This window comes from Lolium perenne, chromosome 3, assembly GCF_019359855.2.
Source record: "Lolium perenne isolate Kyuss_39 chromosome 3, Kyuss_2.0, whole genome shotgun sequence".
Taxonomy (NCBI): domain Eukaryota; kingdom Viridiplantae; phylum Streptophyta; class Magnoliopsida; order Poales; family Poaceae; genus Lolium; species Lolium perenne.
In genome coordinates, this window is record NC_067246.2 from 345,517,212 (window position 1) to 345,528,493 (window position 11,282).

General features: G+C 43.3%; 1 protein-coding gene across 1 annotated transcript; it reads left to right on the forward strand.

Annotated features, from left to right (window-relative positions):
- Positions 1 to 1,026: 1,026 nt before the first annotated feature.
- Positions 1,027 to 5,835, forward strand: LOC127346108 (probable fatty acyl-CoA reductase 4). Its single transcript, XM_051372633.2, has 10 exons — positions 1,027 to 1,184; positions 1,266 to 1,369; positions 1,486 to 1,688; positions 2,108 to 2,208; positions 2,328 to 2,526; positions 2,708 to 2,869; positions 3,011 to 3,092; positions 3,196 to 3,462; positions 3,569 to 3,696; positions 5,511 to 5,835. The coding sequence occupies exons 1-10, from the start codon at positions 1,106 to 1,108 to the stop codon at positions 5,677 to 5,679; spliced, it is 1,494 nt and encodes a 497-aa protein (XP_051228593.1). The 5' UTR covers positions 1,027 to 1,105; the 3' UTR covers positions 5,680 to 5,835.
- The last annotated feature ends 5,447 nt before the right edge of the window (positions 5,836 to 11,282 follow it).

An 11,282-nucleotide genomic window follows, 5' to 3' on the forward strand; every position in this document is an offset into this window, starting at 1 on the left:
GCGCCTTCGGCTGCGCGGCAGACTCGAAGATACGCCCACGATTGCATACGTGACCGAACTACTGCGGCTCGGCGACGTCGCAGCGGCGCGGGTCTTGAGACGGTTGACGGTGTCGCCGAAGACGTTCTCACTCGTAGAAAACAGTGCTTTCGTCCACCACCTCTGGAAGCTTTAATGGAGATGACCGAGCGGGATGTATGACCATGATTAAGTAATTTGAGTAGAGATTAAGTGTAGTTAGAGACTAAACTTGTCAAATAACTAAAATACTAAAAATTCTGAAAAATAGAAAAAAAGAGGAAATGGAAAATGATAGAAAAAATTGGATACAGAAATGACACCGTTAGCGGGTTCTGCCGTGGCAGCTTTTTGGAGCATTTTCGTACCGCGGTAGACCCTAAAGATCCTCCCGCCCGGGAGCTCGACAACCGCCACGTGGTGCCTCTTTAGCACCGGATGCTTTGCACCGGTGGGCAACCGGTGCTAAATACCCTTACAAACCGGCCCAGTTTTTCACTAGCGAGGGTTTGGACGCCCACCGGTGTTAAGTCCCCTTACAAACCGGTGATACAACCCTGGTTTGGACGTTTGGCAATTTTGCTTCGTTCGTGGTTGAGAAAATGCCCAAAAGTAAAAGAGACGGGTCTACATGCCAATGTCCTGATTGCAGATGGACTCAAAAGGAAACACCGCGCACGGCCCACGCGTGGGCAATGCTACCATGCCCCACATACCAGCGACATGTCAACAGGCTTATACTTTTAATTAATTACTTCATAAATGCACAATTTGAAATTTCTGGAGAAACTACAAACCGTCCAATAAATAGTAGCCTTCCCTTAGTAGTAGTAACCTTTGACGGGCTACTTAAGGCCTTAATTTCACAATTCATTTCTAGGTACTTATTGGACGGTTTGTAGTTAGTTGTTGGAGCTGTCTGAATAGCCACCTCGACCATAAAGTTTAGTACGAAGGTCTCCCAGCCAAAAAAGGTTTAAAGTGTACGTAGCCCCTCGATCTTCTTATAAATAAAGCAATCAAACAAGCCAAATGACTACGAAATACAATCAGGTAGTAGCCGAGAGTCAGGATCATCTAGTTCCCGATGGACGCCACTGCTGTAGCTGGGTGTTTTAGAGACAAGAGCATCCTCATCACCGGCTCAACTGGGTTCCTCGGGAAATGTATATAACACCCATGCCTCTCTGCGCGCATATCCAGTTATACATATGACTAAATATACCCTCCCATTTGTGAACACGCAGTGCTCGTGGAGAAAATACTGAGGGTTCAACCAGCTGTGAAGAAGCTCTACCTGCTTGTTCGTGCAGCAGACGCTGCGTCCGCGGAGCAGCGTGTTTTCTCCGATGTATGTTCCTTATGTTTTCATTCTATAAAATGGCATCATTTACTAATGTTCCACTTCCCAATAAATTTGTACTTCCTCTCCTTTTGTGTGTTTTATTTGATCTTCCTTTGATCTAGGTCATAGAAATGGATCTCTTTAACGTGCTACGAAAGAAGTACGGCCTTGCTGGCTTCCAAAGTTTCATCCAAGAAAAGGTAGTTCCTCTTGCAGGTGACATCATTTATGAGAACTTTGGGCTTGACAACTCGCGAGCTGATGCGTTGTCTAAAGATATCGATGTCATCATCAATGGGGCTGCGACAACTAACTTCTGTGAAAGGTATAGTATACTAGAACACACCTCGTTCATTCCTACTATTCTACACTGCACAATAAAGAGAGAGAAATGAGTTGTAATCCTTTATCGAAAAAAAATGAGTTGTAATCACGTAAGGATATCCAGATGTGGTAAAACAGATACAGCTGGAAATAGGCACGATAAGAATATTTTGGAATGGCAATTAAACCGATCATTCTCTTTATCAAACTCAAAGAACTCAGAGAGGTCATAAACAGCTCAGAAACATGACAGCGTCCGTTGCATGCTAAACATGAGGGTCTGAATGTTCAGTCCCTAGGTTTATTACCGTACACACGCTGCTCTCCTATGTAATACCAGTTCAAGCTCGATCACTAATGCTAATGCAGGCTCAACTTTTTCTAATGTGGACGTTGCTTGTTTGTTATGTGCGTGGACAGGTATGATGTTGCTCTGGCATCTAATGCACTAGGACCCAGAAATGCGTGCGAGTTCGCAAAGAAGTGTCCCAATCTGAAACTGTTACTTCATATTTCCACTGGTACGCGCATGCCTGGTGCACATACACCACCTGCTAAATCCGTTTAGGGTAAATTTACTACATTTTCTATGTCTATATAGTAAATTATTACCACAATCCAACGAGCATTATTTTATCAGCCTTTGTAGCTGGTACACAAGAAGGGCTGTTACTAGAGAAAGCGTTCCAGAATGGTGAAACACTAAGGGAAGGCTACTACATGGACATTGAAGCTGAGCTGCAGTTAGTTGATAAGATCAAGTCCGAACTTACGGCGGCTAAGAGCGGTACCTCAGAACAGTTGGAGAAGTCCACCATGAAAGAACTTGGCTTAAAAAGGTCCATATCTTACTTTATTTATTGCTAAGAGTGCCAGCGACAAAAGAATAAATGGAATATGAAATGGTAATATACACATAAGAAAATGTAATATTATAAAATTTTCGAATCGGACTGTGTATAAGATTACATGGATAAATATCGGCCACTGATTCAATTGCGCGCTGATCAATTGTTGAAGGGCTTGTCATTTTGGATGGCCAAATGTGTACACGTTTACCAAGACTATGGGTGAGATATTGCTTGGCCAGCGGAGGGGAAATCTTCCGGTTGTCATCATTCGCCCAACCATGGTAACCAGCACATATCAAGATCCATTCCCTGGATGGATAGAAGGAGCAAGGTATGTTCGATATCGACACATGATAGGATATTTTTCTCAATCATTTTTTCTAATTAGTCAGGAAGCTAGTGTTCTACTTGGGGTATGTCTCAAATGGACATTACTATACGATAGTAGATTAATTTGCGTTAACTTTTTCAGGACAATTGATGCTTTGATTGTTGCGTACAATGAGCAAGCATTCCCATGTTTCATAGGCGATCGCAGTAATGTAATCGATGCTGTGAGTGATATACGGCCATATTCAGATGCAATAAGAATTTATCGAGAATATGGAATAGTAATCACTTACTGAAACAGCTTTGTTAAACACATTATGCATACAGATTCCAGCAGACATTGTTATAAACGCTGCAATGGTAGCCATCGCTGTTCATTGGAACGAGGAAGCGCAAGTCATTTACCACGTGAGCTCATCACTCCAGAATCCACTATCCCTTTATGCATTTGAAGATGCATGTATGGATTACTTTTATATTAATCCTCGTACACTCGAAAATGGAAAAACCGTCCCAAATAAAAGGCCATACGTGTTCAAAAATCTTTCATTCTTCCGTCTAGTTCTGCTCCTGGTGTATAAACTTCCGCTACAGGTACGAACAGATAACCTTGTCATATACATGTACATACCTAGGCCAGTATAATTTATATATGGTCTATCGCGACTTATGCTTGTGGAAATAATTTTTTGCTCACCAGATGCTACACGTAATGAGCTTCTTATTATGTGGAATGTTTTCACAACACTACAATAAGCTCAACCGAAGATTGAATTTCTTGATGCTCTTGGTCAAACTTCATGCACCATATGCCTTCTTCAATGGACGGTGAGATCCTTTTTCACTTATTTTTTGACATCTATATCATTTTGCATCAGGCAAGTAGCCAATTTTAGACTACATTTTTAGCCAACTATGGTCAAGAACTTCTTTTTCGAGTCAACTCTCCAATGAAAATCATAAACTGTTTCTACGATTATATTTTATCAGGCCTACTTGAGTTTTCATTTTTATTTTGTGTGTACGTATCTAAAACCAAACTCCTTTTATCCAACTTTTCTTTTAGGTAAAGGCGGCAGTATCCTATCCGACATACGATTAGATAGAAAAGAGCAACCCAGTTTATTCTATTGTAGAAAATAAGGTGCTAGTCTCACCCGTTTCAAAATACAAGGGTACAATTTTATATGGTCCAGTGTTATCAAGTCAGTTAAACTAAACTATATTAGAAACCTTCTCTAATGTAATCAGGATTTTTTTAATTATTATTGTTCGTAAAATTATGATTTCGCATATCTAACATATATAATCAGTGTCCCCATATACAAAGCTAATGTTTTTACAATTATGTTTTATATTATTTGCATTGGAATGGACAATTTTCTATGTTAGTAACTAAACCTAAATTTTATTATAAATTAGATTGTACATGCTTATTTCTTATATTGAATTAACTTATTTATATTAATATTGTATATTTCAAAACTCACACGTTACAAAGTTAGTCATCACAAGAATAAATGTCACACATAAAATCACATTAGCTTATATACTATCCTATTGTACTATGTCTCAATTGCTAAGTATCATGGAAAAGGAGAGAGGGGCGGCAGGCTCAAGGTCCCCACCAGATTTGCTCAAGAGGTTAATTTGCTCTGTCAGTTCAAGCTGCAACGAGTGGTTGACTTGTTTCTCGAGAAAACTTTCAAGATTCAGCTAAAAAAATGGGATGTTAATTTCAATTACATAGAAGTCTTTCTCCTAATTCAATTGTTATTGGACAAAATCCGGAAACATAAACTATGGGAAAACCTTTAAACACAATTAGTATAACTAGGATTTATTAATGAGTTCAACAAACTGGAAAATACAGAGGAAGATTAAGGGTGTGAATTTACTTGCCTAGGCATGGGTGTAGTTCGCTAACTCCTCCATCACCTTGCAAACCATTACGGCAGGTTAGTCAGCCTCAAATTCCCGTTCGTGCAGTACCTGGTCTGCTGCATCTAGTACCATCAACGAACTGTCCAATAGATTCATAGATTGTTAAAAACATGGGGGATTCAAAAGTTGGAGACGAAACGGACGTGGGGGGGGGGAGACTGGATTGGATCTTGCCGTTTCAAGTCATGGATGACATGGAGGGAGGACGCCGGTCAGTTCAGCGGAACAACATCGCTAGGGTTCCCTTGAGGACTCGCTGTGGGATTGGAGAGGCAAACCGATGGAGATTTTTTTTTTGTTTTTTTGAGAGAGGAAACAGTTTTTGGCATCCAATCGCAGCGATGAGCTAAACAGATTTAGGCGGCTACGACTGCGGGAGGGGACGCGGTAAGTTAATTAATCGGATGGCTCCTGATAGATAAACAATAGATCTAACGGATGATTAGTTGTTATTTTCTAGGATTAACGTGGAGCCTTAATGGGAGTCTCCAATTAGTAAATATAAGATATAAGATGGCAATCCCAATGTTGAGCACATCCCATTATCCTCAGATGTCTGCATCACAAAGAAAAAGAATTGTAATGATTTGTAGTCAACCGCAATTAATTAAACCCATTTTAATTACAGTGCATATAAATTTCTATTATTCTAATACATTTCTAACCATGTTTGCCTTTGGTTGTTCATTCTTGTGAAGCTTTGATGACACAAACTTGTCGAGGTTGTGGAGTGAAGCTAAGATGGATGGTGGGGATAATTCCATATTTAACTTTGATCCCAAGTGTGTCGATTGGCACTCATATCTCGTCGAGGTCCACGTCCCAGCTGTACTAAAGTGCGCACGCAGGGAGAAAGGCCGAGCATGAAAGATACTATCATCACAAGATGCAGCAAAATATAATGGTCTGATTGAGATTACTTGTAAAATAACACAGATTATTGTGTGGGTTCTTATCATTATCACTTTACTTTGTGGGATCCGTTTAATGTACAAGGTTACACTAGTAGGAAAAGTCTCATCAGTGGCGCACCAAAAAATGATTCTGTGGCGCATGGGCGGTGCGCCACAGAATTCTCGCCACAAAAATAAGGTTTCTGTGGCGCACCGATCCATGCGCCACAGAAAGTCTTATTTCTGTGGCGCACCGACGGTGGTGCGCCACAGAATTTTTTTTTGAAATTCAAAAAAATGGCGGCCAGATCTAGATCTAGATCTGGGGCCGCCGATATTTTTTTTTTTTGATATTTCGCTGGAAGGTAGCCGGAGGTGGGTGGCTGGGTGGGTGGGTGGGTGAAGGAGGAGGACGACCGGAGGAGGAGGAGGACGGCCGGAGGAGGAGGTCGTGGTGGTGGTGGTGGTGGAGGAGGAGGTGGAGGTGGTGGAGGTGGTGGAGGTGGTGGTGGTGGTGGAGGAGGTGGTGGTGGAGGAAGAGGAGGTGGCGGTGGAGGAGGAGGTGGTGGTCGCCGGAGGAGGAGGAGAAGGTGGTCGTCGCCGGAGTAGGTCGCCGGAGTAGGAGGAGAAGGAGGCCGGCCGGATGAGGAGGTCGCCGGAGTAGGAGGCCGGCCCCGGAGGAGGTGGTGGTGGTGGAGGAGGAGGAGGAGGAGGCCGGCCGGAGGAGGAGGTGGTGGTGGTGGAGGAGGAGGAGGAGGAGAAGTGGAGGAGGAGAAGTTTGCATCCAAGGAGGAGAAGTGAGGAGAAGTGGAGGAGAAGTGGACGAGGGCGGCAGAAAATTCAAATTTTGGACGTTAATTCGGTGGCGCACGGGCACTTGGTGCGCCACAGAATTTCTTTCTTTTTTTTGTATTTTGCAGCAAAAAAAACTTTAACTGGCCGTAACTTTTTACTCTTTTCGAATTTGGGGATTCTGAAAATTGTCCAACCGGGCAAGCCCGGGTGAATTTGGATGTAGAATTTTCGTGGGATCATTTTGATATATTGTGCGTCTTTTTTCGAGTTCGTATGCAATCGGAAATCCAGTTTGATGATTTTCCCACACAATTTTGCAAAAAAAAAGTCGAAATTTATGTTTGTTAATTTTCAGTGGTAAAAGATGACATAATACATGGGCATCTTGATGGAATTTATTTTTTCAAATTTCTATCTATTTCTTTTATTTTTTACAGAGGTAAAAAAGACGATCCATGGGGGGTGGGGGGTGGAGTTGCGTGGGTTGCAAAAAAAACTTCTGTCGTGCATGGAACTCATGTGCGCCACAGAAATGAATGTGTAGTTTCTGTGGCGCACCATCCCACGTGCGCCACAGAAAGTCTTAATTCAGTGGCGCACCAGGACCAGTGCACCACATAATGTCTTATTTCTGTGGCGCATGTGGTCCTGTGCGTCACAGAAGTAGTGAAACCAATGATTGGGGCTGGCCCACCACCAAGTTTCTGTGGCGCATGAATTCTTGGTGCGCCACAAAATTAAGCTATTTCTGTGGCGCACCGTGTCTGGTGCGTCACAAAACAATTCTGTAGCGCATTTTTGGGTGAACCTTTCTGAAGGCCTACAAATTAACGACGTGCCGACGGGAGCAGGTCCGTTACGCATCGAGCGAAACGCGTCCATCCCGCTAGCTTGGTTGTACGTCCACGCGCCCCCTGCTATGGACGCGTTTGGTTGCCTGGGCAGATTTTCTGCATCACTGGCGCAGTGAGATGGGAGGCTGTAACATCCCAAATTTCAAATCAATGAGAAAGGTGGTTTCCAAATTTCAAATTTTAGACCTAACAAAATCTTTTATTTGCATTTAAGTGCTATGCATAGTAATTGTGCATTATTTGTGTGACATTGCCATAAGGAGTGATTGTGTGCTTATGCTTACTACTAAAACCATAGAGGATGATCCCATAAGATCAAGAAGAGAAGCAAAACAAAAAGAAAAGAATAAAAGTGAGAAATCACAAAAACCCTCACATATGGTTATGGCCATTTTTGAAAATCTTTAACCTAGGCCAATTTAGCTTGTGCCATTGGTTGAGGAATGTTTCTAAACACATAATAACACCTTTGTAATCAAAGAAACTCAAATCAAATCAAAGTTGAATTCAAATTGAGCTCACATGAGATAATGGTGAAATCTGTCATTTTTATCATGATGCCCACTTTGAGCCTCTGTATTTAGAGATTTGTAAACCAAACAATTCCAACTCTTTGCACCTCATGCAAGACATCATCAAGATGAACAACTTTGGTCATTATCATCCCTGCAAACTCTTCCTGGATTCAAAGTTATGATCAAGCAAAGTAGCAACATTGAAGCAGATTCAAGATTATGCCCATTTTGGATTTTTGCAAATCAACTCCATTTTGCACCCCACCACCACCATTCTGCTCCAATCTTTATTCAAATCAACTCCACCAAAATTCATTTCAAAATTTGAAAATTTCTCTCTTACGGCCATTTGACCGAGCATCTTGTGTGCAATTTTCTGCCAAACCAACACACCCTATTAACCAGCAGACCATGGCCTAAATCATCAAGCTTTGATCATCAAATGTACTCCCATGTACCTCTTGCACCCTGCCAAGCACCATAGACAAGGATTGGAGCCAGAGATCGTCACCATTTTGACAAAACAAAGCCATGTCGTGCATGACATGCACACACACATGCCATTCCTCTCTCTGGTCCACTCCACCGTGCACCACCGTGTCAAACGACTTCCTTTCACTCCCCTGGACACGCTGGTACTCGTCGTTGACGAAGAGGAGCACGCCACGCACCAGCACACGCACGCCCAGCGATGCCCAGTACACGCCAGGACGCGCACGGGCACGCACTAGAGCGCGTCAGGGCATGACGTCGCCCCGCTGACCCACGCCACCACCCGCTCCCTCCGCTCGCCAGCAGCTGCGCCACGCCACCAGGAGATGCCAGGACACGCTCACCTGCCCGCGGGAACCCTGTAGACGACGACCTCGTCGACGACCTCCGCCGGTACCCGCGACAGAGACGACACTCGCTCACCATTGTCACTGCGTTGTTTTCCCTGCAATCACGCCTGGCGTGACCGCACTGACCTTGCCAACTCGCCTACGTCATCGCCAGCCACTCCGCTCCCCTGTACACGCGTCGCCATGGACGACTCCTCCGCAGCACCACGGCCTCGCTCCGTCGCTATAAAAGGAGGCACTCCCCTCTCTCATTTCTTCACACCGCCAGCCTCCTCTCCTCTCCCTGACCCTCCTCGACCATCTCCACCTTGACATTACCCACCGGAGCCAGCCAATTGAACCATCGGAGCCCGTGGCGCCGCCATAGAAGGAGGAGACGATTGGCGCTGCCATAGAAGGAGGAGACGATTGGCGCCACCTCCCGCGACGCCGCTTGTACCTGGAGCCTCGCCGTCGACCACAACATCGCCACGCACATCGCCGACGACCGCCAGAGCGCCGGTGAGCTCCCCGACCCCTGCTCACGCCGCCAGTAAGCCCCCCTTTCGCCGTCGACGACGATGGCTGGGAGCCGTTGGGTCACGATCTAATCGTGCGTCCCTCGTGAGCCCATACCGATTCGGTCGTTATGACCCAGTGACGCGTGGAACCTGCTGTTAGACGGCCTGCTCGCGCTGGACGCGAAGTGGGCCAGCCCAACTTCTTTTTCTCTCTGCAGCCCAGTTAGTTTCCCGCGCAAGCCCACCGTTTGAATTCAAACAAATCAAATTAATTCAAGTTGCTTGTTGATGCTATTTTCAAAATTGAATAGAATCAAATCCACTGGGCCAAATTCTATGAATTGGGTATTGTTGGAAAGCTTGTGAAGAGCTCTACCCAACCCCACTTGCCTCAACCCTAGAAACCTTATAGAATTATTGTGGTAAAAATAACAAGGCAGGGCCTTTTGCGACTTCAAACAATTATTAAAATCAACCCTAAGTGATTTTGAGTTGATGCCAACTCTCATAAATCACATTTCACATACTCTACATGTTTATGTAAAAAATATCACATAGTTGTTTGTATGATCATGGACTAGAGCAAAATAATGGCTATGTAGCTATTTCTAGTCCATTTAAAATGACCCAAAATTATTTCTTAACTAGTATGAGAGGTTCCCTCTCATTTAAATCATGGTCCTAGGCAATTGAAGATGAGGTGTTGACTTGGTCTATAGCATCATAATGGATTACTTAGAGACATTAAATTGTTGCAATAGTAGTATTTAAGATGCATGAGGTTTAGCCTCATTTAAATCATCTTCCCCAAATAATAGATATGAAATGTTGACCTTAGTCAACATGTATTCATACCTTATTATTATTTGAGGAACTTAAATCTTAATAAGATTCAATGAGAGGAAATTATTTTCTCTTACAAGTTTTACTAAAACTCAAGCCAACCCCCTTTGTGATTAATGTGTGATGCTAGAATAGTTGGTGTGAACCAATTGAGTGCTTAGTATAGCCTTAAGACTTGTTTGGTGATTGTTACTTCGTATCCGTTTTTAGATGCTAGTACCGAGGAGTACCAGGAGGAGGTCTACTTCCAGGAAGAAGAAGACCACTGTGATCAGTACACCAACCAAGGCAAGCTAATATTCTTGCAAGATAATTTAGTGCAAAGCTCTCCTAGAGCAAGGCACTCTTACATAATACCTTGTGCTTAATGATCCCAACCCAAGTTTTTTTACTTTACAAGCTTTTGACTTTGGTTTATCAAAGTTTACTTTTGATTTATGATTCACTTGGGCTAGATATGGAGTAGTACAAGAGCATCAAATTTAGACTAGAGCAATACAAGCTAATTAGCACCCCTCATGACTAGTTGCTAGTGCTAAAACTAAAAATGACTACTCTGGATGGGAACTTGTGATTTTGAAATGACTTTGAAAACCTTGGAATGATGAGTCATTCTATTGAAAGATTTTGAAGGTGAATGTGACGTGAATGACTTGTTGAATTTGATAAAAACTAATGATTGGGTTGGATGCGATACCATTCCAATTCTTGAGTACCCCCACAATACCTGATTATGGGTAAGGCTTTAGCTGGAAATTTATGTGTCTTAGTATGGGTTCCCTCTGAACAAGCGTCATAGAGGTTATGTCGAGGCTGCCTCCGTTGAAAGTGAAATGACGTGAAAAGAGTTGAATGTACCACCCAAGCCCTGTGCAGTTCCCAGGATAGCAGTTGGTTATCACTGGGAGGCCAAGCTCATGGGGAGAAGTGCCTATACTAGGATGTGTAAGTGAAAGGTTAATGGTTGATGATCCGCATACTGAGTTATGATTATTCAGGGTTATCCCTGATGGATGTAATCAAATGTTGTGGCACAAGTGTGCAACCTCTGCAGAGTGTAAACCTATTCGAATAGCCGCGTCCGCGGTCATGGACAGTTGGAAAGGCCATATTGTTCCGTCATCAGAACTTTTCCAAAAGGGTGACTGGTGATTTGAATTTGAAATGTGACTTTGTTTTTGAATCACAACAGAGTTGTGGGAATGACACTAATGTTCCCACTTGAGTT

Coding starts and splice junctions, on each gene's coding strand:
- LOC127346108 (XM_051372633.2), top strand. CDS start 1,106: ATGGACGCCACTGCTGTAGCTGGGTGTTTTAGAGACAAGAGCATCCTC. Junction 1,689..2,107: donor ACAACTAACTTCTGTGAAAG/GTATAGTATACT, acceptor GTGCGTGGACAG/GTATGATGTTGCTCTGGCAT. Junction 2,870..3,010: donor GGATGGATAGAAGGAGCAAG/GTATGTTCGATA, acceptor TAACTTTTTCAG/GACAATTGATGCTTTGATTG.